At 43.2% G+C, this 20677-nt stretch overlaps 1 protein-coding gene across 1 annotated transcript; it reads left to right on the forward strand.

Annotated features, from left to right (window-relative positions):
* Positions 1-16133: 16133 nt before the first annotated feature.
* LOC148342420 (general transcription factor II-I repeat domain-containing protein 2-like) lies at positions 16134-17573 on the forward strand. Its single transcript, XM_088288173.1, has one exon. It carries the CDS (start codon positions 16134-16136, stop codon positions 17571-17573), a length of 1440 nt encoding a protein of 479 aa, XP_088144299.1.
* Positions 17574-20677: the final 3104 nt, after the last annotated feature.

Consider the following 20677-nt stretch of genomic DNA (forward strand, 5'->3'; position numbering starts at 1 on the left):
ATCACCAACATGGACGAGGTGCCGCTAACTTTCGACATCCCGGCGAGCCGCACTGTGGAGAAGAAGGGGGTCAGCACAAAAATTGCCACCTATGGTGATTTTTAAGCGGAAGACGCTGCCTAAAGAGAAGTTTCCTGCCGGCGTTATCATCAAGGCCAATCAAAAGGGCTGGATGGACGAGGACAAAATGAGAGAGTGGCTGAGTGAGGTGTACGTAAAGAGACCCGTTGTTTTTTCCACGCGTCACCGTCGCTGTTGGTCTGTGACTCCATGCGTGCCCATCTGACAGCCGCTGTGAAAAACCAAGTCACGCATATGAACTCAGAGCTTGCCATCATCCCGGGAGGCTTGACAAAGGAACTCCAACCACTCGACATTAGTATAAACAGGGCGTTCAAAGTGAAGTTGCGTGCTGTGTGGGAGCGATGGATGGCGGAGTGCGAACACAGCTTCACAAAGGCTGGGAGACAGCGAAGAGCAAGTTATGCCACAATTTGCGAGTGGATTGTAGCTGCTTGGACGAACGTGTCTGCTAGCTCTATTGTAAGAGCTTTCGCGAAAGCCGGCATTACATCCGAGGAGCCGCTCAGCAGTGACACAGAATTGGACAATGACGAGAGGGAACCTGGCGTGTTTGTGGGAGAACTTGCCCAACTGTTTGTATCTGATACGGAAGAATATGATTTTGAAGGATTTGTGGATGACTGATCAATATTAATGTGAGTACATTGTTAAATAAAATACAACCAAACTCAGTTTTGCTCCTGTTGCCTTTTTAAAAACAGCTAGCCACGCTAGCCGTGCTATCTTCTGTTTTAGTGTGCATGCATGTTAACTAAGCTAGTGTATGGTAATCTGGGAGGTGTAATTTTGCTGGGCCTACACTATTATGCTATTCAGTTGATTTGGGGTGATGGTTTTAGTTTTGATGTAACTCCGTGACCGCACATCGTTTGTTGATTAGTGACTTGCTCACGCCGGCATTGTGTCGGCATCCCATCTGAGGGGCTGCGCCGCAGCGAGACGGCGAGGCGGACTGATAATGACTCTCGTGTTTAGTGGAGAACTGTCCCTCTGTTTATCTTGGATAGAGAAGAAATGGACTTGGTGCATTTTTGGATAAGGACAACTTCAGCACGTTGTTAAGAGCTAAAATAAAATACCACAGAACTCCCGCTGCCATTTTAAAAACACGTGAGCGCGACTGAGCAGCTAGCGCGACTGCTCGGTTACTTGGTTCTGTTTGCGCCCAATGATACGGTGCGTTCTATCTATGTATCAAATACAGAAATAGCACCCTCACCTGGGACTGCGCCCTTTGATACGGCGCGTCTTTTGGCCGCGTCTCTCCAGCCATGACGACATGAACAGGAACAAGCGCTGGAAGGAAACGCCCCCCACTCCAGCTGGGCAAACACAAAACAAAAACATGACAGGACAAAACGGACCATGACACAAAAGGATTCGGTTTTGGGGATAGGTTTTAATTGAAACATTTTATGATCATGTTTAAAGAAAATCTTTAGAACAGGAGATGTCTAGCAATTGATGAGAAGTTTGCTAAGTATAAAGTTGGATTAAATAGTTCGGCAGCTGATTTATTAACTGATGTGTATCAAATGTAACAAAGGTGGACGACAGATGATTTATGACTATGCGACACCTGCCCTGACATGACAACTTTTAAGGGACAAGACAGCATTCCATAAATACCAGACTGCTAACATCCGCATCTATGAGCTGTTTGACGTCACAGGTGCAGGATCGTCAGCTACGTCCAGGAGGAACAGGAGAAACGATTTCACGGAGACTGAATGGGAAAATCCACAAACGCACAGTGGTAAACTTTGGCATACGCTGGCTAAATTGAGGCTAAATTAGCGCCGAGGGAGGGGTCTCTGTGTGGAATTGGAAAGTATCTTTTTGGTGAATGAAAGTGTGACAGAAAAAGTGTTTGTACGTCTAAGTGGTTTGAGTGAATGTTTAAGGGACGGGCCTCAGGAAAGAAACCTGATTGAGGGCACCGGCAAGCCCTAACACCACGTAGGATGCAATGGGCGGACAGGTCTGATCAACCTGAATCCCTATTGCACTCCCAAGTACTGATTTTCAAATTGTTATTGGAGACAGATTGGACGAATCAAATTCAAGCATCAAGTGAATGATTGATTGACATTATTACACAAAATTTATGCAAAACTGAACGTTTCAGAAGGGAGGTAATTTACCCCTTCTCACTGGCAAGTGCCACTCCTCCAGTTCTCTCCACAGGTTTGAGGTGACATGTGACCTGTGTGACCACAAGGCCGGAGAACGCTTCAAATAGCGTCTCATCACGCCCATCCCGGAGTTTCTCCTCAACAAGGAGGGAGATATAAGATATTCTAAGTTAGGGTCCATGAAAACAGATTAAGATATAGTTGTTGCTTTAGCCTGCTCATGTGCTCCGCAGTTTTAATATTCACATTGGGTGCACGAATAGATAACACACACCTAGTCCAGGATAGAGCAGAATTTTGTTGTATTATTAAGACTTTTCCATAATATACGGCACCACAGCGGTGATACTTGAGGTTAATTTCAGTTAAGGGGGCGGTGGCGCTGTTTTTATGAAAATTACTCACTTAACGCAAGGGTAGGTTCTTTGTAGAGGGGATTACAGAGTTACATGCGGGACAAAATTTACTTGTCAGGAACTGTCCTCACTTGAGGCCGAGGCCAGACCTACAGACCAGCATGACGGTCACCGGCTGAATGGGGACACCTCAGGTGAGATTGGCTGTGCCGTGCATCAGATATTTCTGGCCCCGTTGGGGCCGATGTTGCTGTATCTTTCAAGTGGGGAGCGGAGGAGACAGGCCAGGTCTATGTGGCCAGGGCGAGACGTGAATGGAGTGAGACTTCCGGCAGTGACCCATCCAATAATGTCGTCATTCCGCAGCTGTTCCAGTTGGCCGTCCTTAGGGCGTGTCCTTCCGGTTACGGACATCATGTGAAACAGTCCATCAATGACAAAATGCTAATCAGTCTCAGGAGAACACATTTTTTTACATCATTTTGCACAACATCAGAAAAGAAAAATGTGGGATTGGATTAAGGAGCGTTACTAAAAATTGTTGTACTTGCAGGTTCAGGTGGCCAAGAGGGCTAAAAATTATAAAATAAAAAAAATGAAAAAAAAGGGGTGGGGCAGCTAATGCATGCAGCTCCCATTGCACCTGCGCCTTCCGCTTCTGCTGCTCCTAGGCAAGGTTCGGGTGACGCGGCACCACAGCAGATTTGCTGTCCGTACCCGGCCGGTCAACGATGTTGGGATTGCGGTACCAGAGGTAGGGGTGGTTATAGACGGGGGTTGTGAGTGGGGTCACTGGGTGATGAGCAGTCCATACCGAGCCACTTTCTGGAATGTGCCATCCTCTGGTCCGGTGCCATTCCTGTCGCCCAGAGCTCCACCAGCGCAGGGGGCGCCACCGTTACCCACGCCCAACGCACTCTTGACACCAACCCGCTGGTACCCCATTCCATGACAGGGGGCCGCGGAGCATATGTGGTGCTCTCCTCCATTCCACTGGCTGAACTGAAACATCTGAGGGCAGCTCTGAAACCTGGTTCTCCATCCTCCCGCGGTGGGTATGCCCTGTTCCTGCTCCAACCTCCACCCATTCACCAATTGACCCAGTACATTATACACTGTACATATGATCGCACATGTGATTTGGTTTATCAAAATGCATTCATTCAAATTTAGTCAGGAGTTCATCTTGCATTAGGATTATATATGTGTTATGTCTACCGGCGTTGCCTCGCATGCGTGCCTTGTCCCTGAGCAGCAGAAATGGTATGAATTGTTTACTTTCGCTGAGCCACAAATCACATTGACTATTGATGCGCGTCTTCATACTAAAGATCTAGGCCCCATGGTAAAGCGGTGTGTAGAGGCGGTTGGCTGGGTTCAGACGTCTATTACGAATGTTGAATACTCCGCGTCACTAACAGGGTATCATACTTCAGCACCCACTACAAATTCTTCGGTTTTGGGAACGTGACTAAATTTAAAAATTTCACGAAACGGGTCACTCTGGAGAGGTAGCTCTGTGTGCGTCTCTGCCGGAGGGGTTGTGGACACGGGGCCCGACTGATTTTGGGCTCTGCTCCACAGCTCCCCCAGTTGTTTTACTGTCTCTACACCCTCGCCCAGTTGACAGAATCAGAGTTGGCACAGCCTGGAGGTGGAGGGAGGCATTCGGGAGACAATAGGAGGTGAAGACTGCAGCGGTCTTGGAGCTGTCTACATCTTGGAGAGCACCTATTCTTCCCGTAAAAAATGGTTTAATTTGGTATCTGCGTAATTCTAGGTTTGGGATTTTTATTTTTTTTTAATTTTTTTTTTATCATAAATGGTTACTATTTCATTTGGTTTGCTTTGAAGATTTGCCAAAAAACTGTCAAAATTGGAGCGTTAGCTCAGGGCTTAATTTATAATCTCTAAACAGTTAGATATTTGAATTCAGTGAACTAAATTTTCTCTAATTCAGGAATAATTTGCCCATCTTGCAAAGCCAAATTCTAACATTGTGCCATATTAGCTGGATATCATTAGGACATTATTGCGAACCAACACTGCTGGATTGTGGTGATTATCGGCAAAACTAAATGTATACGTTGGAAAATTGTTCCTGGGGGCAATGCCTGTGAGGATGCCACTGTCCAGATTATATTCAAAAAAAGCTTTTACAACAGTCTGGGAATTGAAATAGATATAGATATAAAATTTGGTGGGTCTACGTTAATTACAATATCTTATTCAAGTGACTGATACAAGCTTCACAAACAAGTTTAAAAAGGTGATTGAGTGCAATTAATGACGGTAGTGTTGCGATTATTTAGTTAAGAAATTTAATTGCGGGACGGCACTAATTAATTTGTTACTTTTTGTTGGCTCATATAACTTTGATTGGGATCAACCCCACTAGGGGGTGGGGTTGACAGGGGGGGTCATAGTATATTTCTTGCCGCATGCATTTTTTGTGGCCACAGGTTGCGTTTTCATTTTGATGGTAAAATATTTTTCGGCGGGGATTAAAGGATTGTATTACGATTACTGGCATTATTTTAAACACATACGGGACAGAATGTCGATTATCAAAGTTAGCAGGTTCATATTTACTGAATATTTTAAACATTGATGAAACAAGAAGCATTTATCAAATGGAACTAGAAGCACTGGTCACAAGAATAACTGGGATTGTAGTCCTGATGTTTTCTGATTTATTATATTTTTCTCATATGCTAAATTTATAGTACTTAGTTGAAATGTGTGAACTTTATTGAAATTCTCAGTAGTGAGAACAAATTTGCACACATAGCATTTCCATGACTTGCATTCACAGCACTTCATGGTCTAATACGACGAAGCACATTCTCCACATTGGCTGTAGAGATGCAAACATACCAAATTTGGCACTAGAGGTGTCACATAGACACTATCGCAAAAAACACATTCCGAAAGACATAACAATTGGAGATTGGAGCACACGCACATACACGCTTGAACATACACGTGCACATACACGGACACATACACGTATACCTGCATATACATGCACACCGACAAGATTACAGAGGAATGCCAGCGGGGAGAGAGACGGAGAGACTGCCCGTCGGAGAAGGCCAGCCTTGGCGTGCCAGTCTTGGGGACCAGACGGGAATCAACTATCCAGACGATGACTAACCTGGGGAGGACCTTCCCTTGGACGTGGACCCGTGCCGTGGGAGGGAGCGAGGACGACCAATTCAACCTACATTACCCTTGACATAAAAAACTCCTATAAAAACTGAAGCTGGGCTGAAAGATGGCGCGCATTTTTCGACTGTGCTCGCCCGAGTGCAGTTTTCCCGTGAGATTAAGAAAAAGACGCCCAGATATCTGTCTTTGTACTATTTCCTAAACTCCAGAAATGGAAGAAACTAAATATCGGAACTCTAATCAGTTGTTGAGTCTTCATTTGACCCTTTTTTTCTTGAGTACAAAAAACGAACATGCATTGGCGTAAGTTTGGCTTTTAAAGGTTGATTTACTAACTACTTCTCATTTCCACGGTGACCCAACCCAACAGTAACTGTAATGACAGCAGTTATATCATTAGTCACTAGTTGGCAGTATTGCCTGACGTGTGTTTGGTTACCAGACGAACAAGTGTGTCTGCACATAGACGAGAATGCAAGTCAGTAAATAAAGAGAAACAAGCTTGCAGCATCACGTTACCTGCGTGACTTCTTAAGATAGAAGACAGAACATTACATGGTACCAGGTCGCGGGTCAAGAAAAGGACTGACGCGAGATGGACTCCGTAAGGCCACCAGAAGCGCTGAAAATGACGGGAAATGTGGACGTGAGTTGGCGAGCTTTCAAGCAACAATTCCTGCTATACCTTGCCGCCGAGGGAGTCGGTAACAGAGCAGACGAAAGAAAAATAGCCCTTTTGCGAACCAATGCCGGAGCCGAGGCCATCGAGGTATTCAATGAACCCGAAGATAAAGACAAGTTTGAAACGGTCCTGTGGATTTAATTGCAGATACACTTGCAAGGACATTTTCAAGTCGGAACTTTCAAGAGAAGCTATATCGTCCAACACTCACTCAGTGGTGCGTAAGTGTGTTTCTGGATATTATTTGTCCAGCCGTGGTGTCATAAATGATGGTATTTTGATGGGGATTCATTCAAGCAGAACAAAGTAGGACTTCACTGAAGGCTCAGGTGTGAAATGCACTGAAGTAACTTAAAAAGTAAAAGTAAAAAAAAATTACGATTGTTTAAGAATGTGCAAGAAAGAAAAATGTTGACAAATGTTGATAAATAATTATATTTTCCAGAAGGTATTTATTTCTTTGTGGTTTATTCATTCAATTCTATACTTATTTCAATATTTGAGTATTATTTTCAATATGTAGTATATTTTGTCTTTGAAGTGTGGGTCCTTGCTGCCTTCCGGAGAGGCAGCCGAGCAAGGCTGGATTGGTGATGGAAAAGAACAAAAGAAAGAAGAAAGATTTTTTTCTCGTCACATGCTGATGTCAAAAGAAGTCTCCCCAAAAACGTGTGCGTGTGTGCGCTCCGCACACGTGCGAGCCCCCTCTCAGACATTCCCTTCTTACAGGGAATGCCCAAATAGGACATGAATATCTAATTTTCCCTTGTTGCATATGCATTCCCATCACGCTAGTCTTCGGGATTTCCCTCCAAAAGTCCCCCAGAGGGAGAGCAGATGCGTCTCCCCGTTGATACGACCAGTCTACTCGTGACCACCTTAAATTACTTCCATACCCTGGAAGGTCACTGACCTGGCGAGAGAATTGCCCCCACCATAAACAATGCTCAGGCCTATTTTCTCTCAGGGCAGTTTCTGGTTACATCGGAACTTCAGAACCAAGACTGGTCACTTCTGTGAGCTCCAGTCCCTTCATAGTTTCATAAAGAGAATTACATGACTTTTAAAAAAAATATTTCAATGTATATTTAAGCTTGCTTATATAATACTACAATATTTATTAAGTTATTTTAATATGCAAAATTATATCAATTAATTTAAACCTTTTTATTTCACACTTGAATATTTCTTAACATATTTGTTCTGTAGAATTTGGATGCAATTTAAATTATTCCATCCATCCAGGCATTTTGTGCCGCTCATCCGGGGTCAGGTTATTGAATTAATTAAATACATAAGTATTTCTTTCAAGAATAGGACTCTTCTCAATGAGTTCAATATTTATAAAATGTTTCTATATTTCTTATTAATTGAATTAAGTTTGTACGTGGTTGCCAATTTTAAATTTCCCTATTTCATTATATAAATAATCCAACGTATAAAAAATATAATATAGCATGAAAAAAAAGATTGGGTCGATGTGACAACATGATAGTTTTTCCGAAGTGAGATTCGGCTTCGCAACAAACCCCAAACGCTTGATAGAGCTCAACCTAGAAAGTGTATTTAGCCAGTCAGAAATTTATTCAGAAAGTGAAATATTAAATGTATGGGAGGGCATATTTGAAGAGTTTGAGTTTTGTTCAATGGACCATACATATACGAGCCAGCCAAACACAGTGAGAAAACCAGCGCTGACTCCAGTCGCCATCAAGTTGCCAACTCCTGACATTCCAAAACCTTTGAGAGAAACTGAGCCGATTTCCGTTTCTCTTTCTGGTTCTTTTTATAGTTCAACTTCTAGTTCAGTTTTTCACCTTTTCACAGCGAAATGAAGGCCAGTTGAGCAAGTGGAACAAGTGATTTTATTGATGATTGTGGAAGGCACCGATTTAATAAGCACCGTTTCTTCTCACACCTTTTCCATTAGGTACAATTAAAACGACAACTGAAAAGCATAATGTTAAAAATGTTGTTCCAAGCAAAGGCAATTGATTTTATTTACATGTTTGATGTAAACACCAAAACAAATCATCATCACTCAGACACATTGCTTCTTCTGGCACTGATCACATTGGCTTAATGTCAATAAAAAAGCTTTGCAAAATTCAATTTACCATATTTTATTCAAAATCACATTTACATCTTACCACATAGAGTCAGTTCCTTCAGTTTTTTGTTGTCTTTTTTTTAAGCTTCAAGGATCGCTGCAATTCTCACCAGCACAATTGTGACTCTCAGCACCATTTTTAGAAAATATTTTTTTAGCGCAAACGCTGCAACTGAATGGCTTGTCTCCAGTGTGTGTGGCTCGTTAAATGCGACTTACGATAGAAACTCTTTCTACAAACTGAGCAGGAAAAGGGTTTTTCGCCACCGTGTGTTCTTGCGTGCCTTGTTAAAGTTGATTTTTGAGTGAAACCTTTCCTACAAACTGAGCAGGAAAAAGGTTTTTCTCCACTATGTGTTCTTGCGTGTTCTGTTAAATGTGCCTTTTGAGAGCAGCATTTTCCACAAACTGAGCAAGAAAACGGTTTTTCTCCACAGTGCGTTCTTGTGTGGATTGTTAAATCAAACTTTCGAGAGAAGCTTTTGCCACAAACTGTGCAAGAAAACGTTTTTTCTCCACTGTGCGTTCTTGTGTGCCTTACTAAATGAGACTTTCGAGAGAAGCATTTACCACAAACTGAGCAGGAAAAAGGTTTTTCTGCACTATGTGTTCTTGCGTGTTCTGTTAAATGTGCCTTTTGAGAGAAGCATTTTCCACAAACTGAGCAAGAAAACGATTTTTCTCCACTGTGCGTTCTTGTGTGCCTTACTAAATGAGACTTTCGAGAGAAGCATTTGCCACAAACTGAGCATGAAAAGGGTTTTTCCACACTGTGTGTTCTTGTGTGCATTACAAAATGAGACTTTTGAGTGAAGCATTTACCGCAAACTGAGCAGGAAAAAGGTTTTTTTCCACTGTGTGTTCTTGTGTGGATTTGTAAATGTGACTTTTCAGAGAAGCATTTTCCACAAACTGAGCAGGAAAAAGGTTTTTCTCCACTATGTGTTCTTGCGTGTTCTGTTAAATGTGCCTTTTGAGAGCAGCATTTTCCACAAACTGAGCAAGAAAACGTTTTTTCTCCACAGTGCGTTCTTGTGTGGATTGTTAAATCAAACTTTCGAGAGAAGCTTTTGCCACAAACTGAGCAAGAAAACGGTTTTTCTCCACTGTGCGTTCTTGTGTGCCTTACTAAATTAGACTTTCGAGAGAAGCATTTGCCACAAACTGAGCATGAAAAGGGTTTTTCCCCACTGTGTGTTCTTGTGTGCATTACAAAATGAGACTTTTGAGTGAAGCATTTACCGCAAACTGAGCAGGAAAAAGGTTTTTTTCCACTGTGTGTTCTTGCGTGTTCTGTTAAATGTGCCTTTTGGGAGAAGCATTTTCCACAAACTGAGCAAGAAAACGGTTTTTCTCCACTGTGCGTTCTTGTGTGCCTTACTAAATGAGACTTTCGAGAGAAGCATTTGCCACAAACTGAGCATGAAAAGGGTTTTTCCACACTGTGTGTTCTTGTGTGCATTACAAAATGAGACTTTTGAGTGAAGCATTTACCGCAAACTGAGCAGGAAAAAGGTTTTTTTCCACTGTGTGTTCTTGTGTGGATTTGTAAATGTGACTTTTCAGAGAAGCATTTTCCACAAACTGAGCAGGAAAAAGGTTTTTCTCCACTATGTGTTCTTGCGTGTTCTGTTAAATGTGCCTTTTGCGAGAAGCATTTTCCACAAACTGAGCACGAAAACGGTTTTTCTCCATTGTGCGTTCTTGTGTGCCTTACTAAATTAGACTTTCGAGAGAAGCATTTGCCACAAACTGAGCACGAAAAGGGTTTTTCCCCACTGTGTGTTCTTGTGTGGATTTGTAAATGTGACTTTTCAGATAAGCATTTTCCACAAACTGAGCATAAAAAAGGTTTTTCTCCACTGTGTGTTATTGTGTGCCGTTTTAAAGACAACTTTGAAGTTGATGATTTCCCACACTGAGAACATACCCAACTGTCAGTGTGACATGCCCTTTCACCTTTGGCTTGCCCATCATCATCATCATCATCATCATTAGTATCATCATTGTCATGAGCATCTGATGATGTGTCCTCATTATGTGCTTGTGATGGCCCCCGGTGGTTTGCATCACCTTCTGTTGTCATGTGATGAATAGAGCTGTGGCTTGGAGGCTCCGCCCCTCTGTTGTCCTCACGCTCACCCTTGTTTTCATCTTCACTCTTTATAGGGAAAACGTTCAGTGGTGACTTGTTGATCTCCTCCTCCTCCTCCTCCTTTTTGATGTGAGTCAAGTCTGGCTCCTCTTTCACAGAACGGAGATCGTTTTCACTGACGTCTGAAGGACACAAAGACAAACACACATTTTGTTTGGTCAAGTCAAAGCTCATGCGGCGACTTTGTCTTATATTGTTTCTACCGTGCTACCTTGACTTGTGCCTGCCGCACACGGAGCAATGCGTGCGACCCCGATTTGGACCGGACCATGGGGGCATTTCACAAAATTACGTCCTACGATGTAAACCTCCCTTTAGCAGCACAACTGTGATAAACGAGCATTCAAAAAGGAAGCACGTTGCGGTTGATGCCCGATTTAATTCCTGACATAGTCACAGACGGTTCTGGAAGCGAACTGAAGTTAGCACACACAGGCTAATGTGTGCGTCTGATGGAACACCTGTTGTGGGACCCTAACTTATTAATGGGGGGCCACTGGGGGCCATCGCAACATAATGTCAGTGATAGAATAGGAATCCTTCAAGTGAAATATGTTTACAAGTATTTCATTTTGCATTTAGAGATAGAACTAAATGTTCCCGGGCTTGTTGGTAGAAAAGGGGGTTGTGACGTTCTCCCTTTTTAAGACCATTGTAAGCCAGTACAAAGTTCATAAATAAGACCAATACGTACTTGGTTTTTTTAAAAACTTAACCCTTTGTGTTTTATCCACTAAAATTCATCAACCGCCATTGATCTTTTTGCCGCAGTGTGCAGAGTTTTTAGAGTCAGGTCGAATCATTCCTTAAGGAATTGCTTGAACAAGATATGTCATAGAAGTTATTGTCAAAAACAAGACAAGCCTTCATAAATGAATCACCCACCCAAGGTTGTCTTTGTCACTTGCGAGGAGCAGTCCGCCAAAGAGAAAAGCGTTCCCGCTCCTGTGCGGCGTTTTATTGAAGCACAGCAAAGCAATTTGTATATGTCAACTCATAAAGAATGGAAAAACATCAACACTTTGACTTGATCACACCCGTCCACACACTTCCTGTTGTTCGAACGGTTTCAGCTTACAAGACATGTTTGGGTCACACTTCTGTTAAACGCGAACGGTTTCCCGTCAAACACGGTTCAAGACGTGCATCTGTTTTTGTGACTTCCTGCTAAACTGCCAGCATAGACACAACTCAACTCTGTTACCGCTGAACTCACGTTTTCCTGTTTAAGAGGTCCATGTTTTTGTGACCTTCTATTAACCTGTGTGGTTGATGTGTGGGTCTGGCTCAGCTTCCCTCCGGACAGGTCGACGAGCATGACAGAATTGGTGATGAAAAGAACCTCTCTGAGACAGCCATTTTGGTTCGAAAGAGATTTTATTCTTGTCACATGCTGATGTCAAAAGAAGTCTCCCCAAAAAAGAGAAAGGGAAAGGGTGTCTCCTCCCTTTCCTTCTTATTGGGAATGGCCACACCGGACATGAATGTCTAACTTTACCTTGTTGCATATGCATTCTCATTGTACGATTTTGCCCCCAAAGCCCCCTACGGCGAGAGCAGATGTGGTTGCTATTTCAAGTGACCTTCTGGTGCCATCCTGACTGCTTCTATCACCTCGAGTGCTCCACACCTAGAGCTGGTCAAGCCTTTTGGACAGTATCTCGTTTACAATGGAATTTCAACACAAAGACTGGTCACTTCTAAAGACTCCAATTCCCTCATAGTTATTTCGGAGAATTACTAAAATGTTCATAAGAGTGAATAAAAAAATACACTACATATTTCCCCCTTCGAGGCAATCTTGTCCTGATAAAGCAAAAACGACACCAGCATGTCACCAAAAATCCCATTCCAACCTTTTATATGAATCCATTATCGAAAATTTGGGAAACCTAATTGACTAAAACCTAAATCATGCTCAAGGCATGCTACATAAGGGTAGTTTAACTCGGAAAACTAAGTGGATGGCCAAATTGCTGCCTGGTGTCACTCTAACACCTCCTGCAGGACCACACATAAATCCAGCAATAATTCCAAAAAAATCCCAAATCAACCACCTCGGTCACGAAGGAGTTCCCCCCGCAATGTTAGATCTTTAAGCAAACCGGCAGTAACACTAACAATTTCCAGTTTAGTCCATTTGGAGGCATCAAAGCTTCGCTGAACCTTTCTAGTGAAGCTGCATCCACAAGGCAAGTAGGATGAAGGAACACCGTTACAGAACAGAATAAATCCACAGCGTGATAAAGGCATGATAGGACAAGAAACAAACACACAAAATACAAACACGAGTCAAATGATATGCAAAAACATAGTTGACGCCACGCTCCAGCAAGAGAATCCGATGACATAGTGTCGCTCGAGAGCTGCCAAGCCCTCGTCACCGAAGAGCTCTTGCAAACAGTATTGTTTCAGATGATCACGTCCACATCTTATGACCCTCATAGGAGTCCTCCTCGTCGCTTGCTCCAAGTGAGATTCCAGTCTGCATCCAACTCCATCTACACTTCACCTGAAATACAACAAGCAGACACACTCCACACAAAAATTGAGCACCAGAGATGCCAATGAAATCCATTTTCCACAGGAAAGAGTCCATTCCAGGATGTGGAGGGCACCAAGAGCAGTGCAGTCCTCATCCCAGCCATTATGGCCGGAATGCCCCCCTTTGCCCCCAAGGTGTGCCGGCATTAACTCTGTCAAATGGGGAAGGCGCAGATATAGCAAAAACAAATTGGAGACGCTGTGGAGCAGAGCACAACGTCAGTGAGACCCCGGGTCCACGACCCCTCTGGCAGAGACGCAAACAGAGCTTTCGCTTCAGAGTGACCCATTCATTGTCTACCAGAGTGCCGAGAAATTCGGAAAATGTTCCATAACAGAGGAATTCGTAATGGGTGCTGAAACACCACCCTGGTCTCAGAGCTGCCTAATCTGCTGGAACGGAGGACAACATATGCTTCCCCCGGCGGATGTGCACAGTCAAATTCAGTCCCTTCTGGAAATTCAGTCCCACTTGAATTCCAGTGTTTCACAGGTGCGGGTTTGGTCCAGGGCAGGGACTCGGCCAATCTCAAGAGTCCCACAAGCATGAGAGTATTGTTGCTCATCAAGCTTGCAAAGCGTGGAATATCTTGTTCCACCATCAAAAACTGTTGTCCATCAATCGTCACCGGAATGCCAAGACCTGCCGGTCGTTGAATGCTGAGGCTCCGCGGGCACCCCTATCGTGGAATGGGGTCCCAATCGGTTTGAGGCGTCAACTGTGCGTTTGGAAGCCATCGAAGCGTTGTCGGAGGAGGGGGTAGCGGTGGCGCCCCGTGCTAGTGGAGCTCTTTGTGACTGGCATGGCGCTGGACCACAGGATGGCACATTTCAGGAAGTGGCTCGGTTTGGACCGCTCATCACCCAGTAACCCCACAACCCACAGCAAAAGCACGTCCCACTCACAACCCATGTCTATAACCACCCCTACTTCTGTTACGTAACCTTGTTGACCGGCAGGTGCGGACAACAAGCCTGCTGTGGCACTGCGTCACCAGAACCTGGCCAAGGAGCAGCGGAAACGGAAAGAGCAGACGCAATGGGAGCTGCATGCGTCGGCTGCTGGATTAACTGCTTCCCCCGGTTGTCGTGACCCGTGCCGGTCACGCTTGTTTTGTTGTTGTTTTCGTCACCTCTCTGCCATGTGCACTTTTGTTTATGTTTCTCAGCTGAGCAGAGGCGTCTCCTCCGACAACCGACTCCGCCCGCGTCATCACGAGTGGGAGACCAGCCCACCGGCGCCGCACCTGACATCCATCCACTGACTAATTACACACACTATTTAAGCCACCTACACTGACTGCCCGGCGTCGGATAATTTTCCTGCACTGCTCACGTTCATGACCCTGGTATCGATTGTTCTCTTGTTCATGCATTTTTGCTCTTGGATCTCTTTGTGTTCCACGTTTTGCCAGCTATTGCTCGGTCTCTTTTTGTTCCTCGTTTTCTCCAATTGGTTTTCCCTCTTGCCCTTTTGGCAAGCTATTTATGTTGATCGTTTTTCCTTTTCCTTGCCGGTGCAAGCGCTTTTCGTTCCGTCGTTTATCTCCTTCCTGGTGTTAGCTTTTCTCCGCCAGCGCTTTGTGTTTTCTCCTGATTTATCGACGGATGTAATGCTAAGATAGATATATTTGCCTTAATTGATGATTGGACTTCCACTATTGTGAATCAATAAACACTCTTTGTTAAACTGATTTTCCTGTGTCCGCGTTTGGAGAGTCCTGCCACCTTCTTCCCAGCGTTTCGCTGGCAAGACCCTGACAGAATTATCCGACCAGAACACGAGCAATCACAGGGTACGTATCTGAACAGCGTATCTCTTGCTACGTACCAGCGAAACTGTCGGCTCAGCCCCAGGCCCTCCACACAACGGTACGCCTCAATCCTTACTGTGTTCCATGCCACAAAGTGCCCAATACGATACGTGGAAGTGTGCTTCTCTTCATTATTTCTATTATCAGCTCCTAATTTTCCTGCTAAAATTTACACCCTGGCCAGGGTCTGTGCTCAAACTGAGCTTATTCACGACTATGTTGTCTATAGCTATAATTGTACACTTCTTATTTCTCATCTCTTTAACCACTAGACCAGCAGTCGGCAACCCGCGGCTCCGGAGCCTCATGCGGCTCTTTCATCCTTATAATGCGGCTCTGATTGGCTTGGGAAAATAAATTACTACTAAAAATTTTTTTTTGTATTTAATTGAAGTGTGTTTTATTTGTGTTCGTTTATATATTCTTTTAGTTCTAAATTTGAAGATTATTGTGATCTTGAAATATTAAAGTATTAATTAAATCATTTGACATTTTTTCGTCGCTCAAAATAGACGTCACACTGCGGAAGCTGGTATACCCGCTGAAACGGCGTCTATTTTGAGCGACTTTCAACCCCGGCAAAGCCAATGGAGAAATGTAAGAAAAGAAAAATATCTCAAGAAAATAGAACATTCAATGATGCCTGGGCAGATTCCTTTGCATTTACCTCGGGCGAGAGTGGCCTACCAGTATGCCTAATTTGTGGAGAAAAACTGGCTAACAATAAACGGTCAAATGTCGCAAGACATTTTAGCAATACACACAGAGCCTTTGCTGAAAAATATCCAGAGGGAGAAGAGAGGAAAAAAGCTGTTTCGGAACTGATGCAGAAGGCTGACCGGACGAAAAATCAATTCAAGAAGTGGGTAAAGTCTGCAAATTCAACTACATATGCAAGCTTTGTGGCCGCTCAGGAAATAGGCAGGCATGGGAAACCGTTCACAGATGGAGAATATATGAAAGAATCATTCCTTAAGATTTCACAACACTTATTTGCGGACTTTAAAAAAAAAGACGAAATTGTGCAGAAAATCAGAGAGATGCCTCTCTCTGCGAAGACTGTCAAAGACAGAACCATAAAAATGGCAGAAAATATCACAAAACAGCAAATCAAAGACATCAATTCAGCAGCAGCGTACTCAATCGCCTGTGATGAGTCCAAAGACAAAACGGACATTGAACAAATAGCGCTGTTCTTCCGATATGTGAATTCTGCTGGACCACAGGAAGAAATGGTTGAGCTGATACCACTAAAATGCCAGACACGGGGGGAGGACATCTGTGAGGCTGTGCTTGATTGTTTACGAGCCAAAGAAATAAAAACAACCCACCTCGTGTCTGTGGCTACCGATGGGGCACCGAGTATGACTGGAGCGCACAGGGGCTTTGTGGCTTTGCTGCAGAAATCACTGGATAGAAAGCTGCTGACTTTTCATTGCATCCTGCACCAAGAGGCATTGTGCGCGCAAAGTTTTCCTCCAGAATGCACAGAGGTCATGAATGTTGTTATTCAGATTGTCAATAAAATAATGGCAAAAGGTTTAAATCACCGCCAGTTCCGTTCATTACTGGATGAGGTGGAGAGCGCATACTCTGATCTCCTGCTGCATAACAGAGTCCGGTGGCTGTCCAGAGGAGAGGTGCTGAAACGTTTTGCTGCATGTCTGGGAGAGGTGAAAACTTTCATGAGCAGCAAAGGGCTCACCTTTCCTGAGCTGGAACAGCCAGAGTGGCTGGAAAAACTCCACTTCATGGTGGACATGACAGCGAAACTAAACACGCTGAACACAACGCTTCAGGGGAGAGGAGGCACAGCGCTGCACATGCTGGAGGAGGTGTTAGCGTTTGAGCGCAAACTGACCGTTTTAGCCAGAGATTTACAGAGAGGCACACTGTCTCACTTCCCCTCTTTAAGGGAGTTCAAACAAGCTCACGGAGTGATCAATTCAGAGTATTTGCAGTCTGCAATCACCACAATGCAAGCGTCGTTTGGTAAACGATTCCGTGAGTTCAGAGAGGAAAAAACCACATTGTCCTTCCCCGTCACTCCCCTGACCATTGATCCATCCCTGCTAAACGTGACTGCATTTGCAGGTGTAAGTCAACCTGCTCTGGAGCTGGAGCTGGCTGACATAGCTGACAGAGACATTTGGGTGTCCAAATTCAAACGCTTGACAGAGGACCTTGAAGATGTTGCCCGTCAGAAGGCCACTCTTGCTCAGAATCACAAATGGAGTGATATTGAGAACCTCCCGAGACCGGACAAACTCATATTTGAAACATGGAATGCCATCCCCGACACCTACACGAACATGAAGAAATATGCCTTTGGAGTCCTGTCGATCTTCGGATCCACATATGTATGTGAGCAGCTATTCTCCACCATGAACTGCATTAAAAACAAACACCGCTTACGGCTCACAGATGACAGTTTACAGTCTTGCGTAAAGATGAAAGTGACTTCGTACAGCCCCGATTTGCAGAAGCTGTGCGCAGAGGTTCAGGAGCAGAAGTCCCATTAACCAGGTAAAATAAATATTTATGCAGATATTTTGCAAATATTTAATTTTCATTGTTTAGTGACACAGTGCTTTTCCCCCAAATTTATTTTATATATTCAGGTCAAGGCTCCGCTGCATACTTTGAAAGCCCAAGGCGATATAAGGATGACGGCTCACGGATTTTTCCCTTTTGTTTGCTGCATGCACAATTTAAATTCAGCTTTTTAATTTATTTGAAAGAGACATTCATTGTTATTATTTTTCAAGAATTCAAAATGTTCAAAATGTGTTCATTAAATGAATAAAATGTAATTTTCTCTGTAGCACGTGGATTTCATAAGAAACATGCTGCGGTAAAGTAGTAGAAGTTTTTTTTTTTTCATTTTAGATGTGCGGCTCCCAGTGTTTTCTTTTCCGTGGAAATCGGGTTCAAATGGCTCTTTCGGTGTCAAAGGTTGCAGACCGCTATTCTATACAAAGCAAATGAGAGTAAGACGTGGACAAACCTGCTTTGAGTGGCACAACACGAGGCTGGTTGCAACCTTCGCCCAACAGTTGAAGACGTTGCTCGTTCTCTTCTTTTATTCCACAAAGTTCCTCTTCGTACTTGGGTGTCGTTTTTGCACACATTTTCAAATGATAATTCCAAAAAATCCACACTTGATCTCTGTTTGGCGATGAGTCATGAGCCTCTTTTCGTTAGCGGCTAGCTAGCTAACAAGCTAAGCTAACTACGCCGAAAAGCATCAACGCGCGAAGATGAGGTTATCGGGACACAAAGACTTAATGTATTATGTCGTAGTCCTTTAGAGTAGCACTGGACATCCGATGAGAAAATTACAGTCAGTTCCACACTAAATCAGAAGAATTTAGCGGTGGGTGTTTTTGTTCCGGTGTGGACGGGTCGGTGGATGTGGTCGAAGTCCTTCGGAAGCTGCGCGCTTGCTAATGACGTCATGCTTTAAGCACGTATTTTTCAAATATATTTCTTTGCCTCTGTGTTTGTTTTTACCCATGGCTGTTCTATTTTAATATATATTTTATATAATACTTTGATTCAGTTGATAAAAAAATCTTACAAAATAACTAAATTAACGCCACATTGGCGAGTCTGCTCTTACGTCACTTCCTGCCTTTGCCCCGAGAAGCCGCCGCTGCTCCAGCAGTGGGACGTTTACGTTTCTCCGACCGAACTTGCAACGATGCTGTGGTTCACTCGGGCTGCAAGATTGTATGAATATAATGTCTGCATATACTCACAGTTGCTCTCAATTATTTCACGCGCGCCCCTCCCAAGAAGAAAAAGATTCGCGCCCCCCACCACCATTTTTTTCTGTCTTTGTATATTGATGTTAGATTGTCAATAAAATATCTCTGAACTAACCTAAATTGATAACAAATATAATTTTGAGAACTATTATAGTGATGATCTAGAAACTCAGTACTCTGTTGTGCAAATATTGATGAGAGGACAAATATTTGTCACGTCATGTCATTATCCTCACTGCTTATCCTGTGCAGGGTCGCGGGAGGGTGCTGGGGCCTTTCCCAGCTGACTTCGGGCGAAAGGCGCACCAAACCCTGAACTGGTCGCCAGCCAGTCTCAGGGCAGACTTAGACATCGTCACTGAGTGGGAACTGAACCCACGTTGCCTGCACACAACTCAGGCGAGTGTACCACTACAGCATCAGTGACATGATACATATTTACGAATACGTTTAAAAAAAAAAACTTTATTAACATTAACAAACATTTCTGATTTTGTTAACACATCTGCCACCATGTTGTCGGTTGGACAGTATTTCTTACCGATTATCCTGGAAAGCAGTGGTGGGCAAACCACGGTCCGGGGGCCACATGCGGCCTGTTAAATGTTTTAATCCGGCCTGCCGAACTTTAAAAAAATTAAATTAATAAACCTTGTTCATGTTTTATTTTCTAAATACTGTGGTTTTTCAAAGACATATACTGTTTTAATGCTTTTTTTCCACTTTCATTTAAAATTAAATGTGTTTTTTTTCTCAGATGACGTGAGGGCACCAAAACACTTTATCCATCTGCTCCTGGTCCGGCCCGTCTGTCAAATTTTAGAACCCATTGTGGCCCGCCAATCAAAATGTTTTCCCATCCCTGCTGTAAAGGATCACAGGAGCCTATCCCAGCTGTCTATGGGCGAAGGGCGCACAACTCCCTGAACTGGTCGCCAGCCAGGAACAAGGCAGACATAGACACTGTCACTGAGTGAGAACCGAACCCACGATACCCGCACACAAATCAGGCGAATGTACCACTACACCATCAGTGACAATCCCAAATCTATTTTCCCATTATTAACAGTTGATGTGATAAAGTGATACTTTGTCAAGTTTGCACCTTTGCCTTTTTACAGGCTTTTTCGACAGTGCCTTGATTGTCCGAAAAAACAATAGGTTGCTCTTTATTTTTTGCATGTGATGTTTTCTTTCTCACAAGGGGACATTTCACATGGATTGAGCTGTTAAGTCACTAAAAAAGTAAAAGAAAAACAATAATGAAGATTCTTTAAGAATATGCAAGAAAGAAATCTTTCAGATCAAAATTTCACATTGTGGTTTGACAAATGTTGATACATTATATTTTCCATGAGGTGTTTGTTGTTTATTCATTTAATTGTATACTCACTTCAATATTTAAGTTTTTTTTTTTCTTTCACGTTTTTTTACCTCTTTCAGTATTTAAATCGATTTTCATGTAATTATTTTAGCTTGCTTCTGTATTACTCCAATATGTATTAAAAAATTTCAAAATGTAAAAATTCTATTAATATTTTTAAATACTTTTTATTTCAATCTTGAATATTTGTCAATTTAAATATGTGTGGAATTATTTTAATTATTTATTGAATTAATTCATACTTAAAAATTCATTTATTATTTTTTATCTTTCAAAATTTGGACCCTTCAATTTGTCCAATATTTAGTAAATAATTCTATTTTTATTATGAATTTAATTAACTCTGTATCCATCCATCCATTATCTATACCGCTTCTCCTCACTCGGGTCGCGGGGGGTGCTGGAGCCTATCCCAGCTATTTTCGGGCAGTTGGCGGGGGACACCCTGAACTGGTTGCCAGCCAATTGCAGG

Source organism: Idiotropiscis lumnitzeri, chromosome 2, assembly GCF_059441095.1.
Source record: "Idiotropiscis lumnitzeri isolate Australia: NSW breed Sydney's pygmy pipehorse chromosome 2, RoL_Ilum_1.0, whole genome shotgun sequence".
In the NCBI taxonomy this organism is placed as follows: domain Eukaryota; kingdom Metazoa; phylum Chordata; class Actinopteri; order Syngnathiformes; family Syngnathidae; genus Idiotropiscis; species Idiotropiscis lumnitzeri.

Coding starts and splice junctions, on each gene's coding strand:
- LOC148342420 (XM_088288173.1), top strand. CDS start 16,134: ATGGCAGAAAATATCACAAAACAGCAAATCAAAGACATCAATTCAGCA.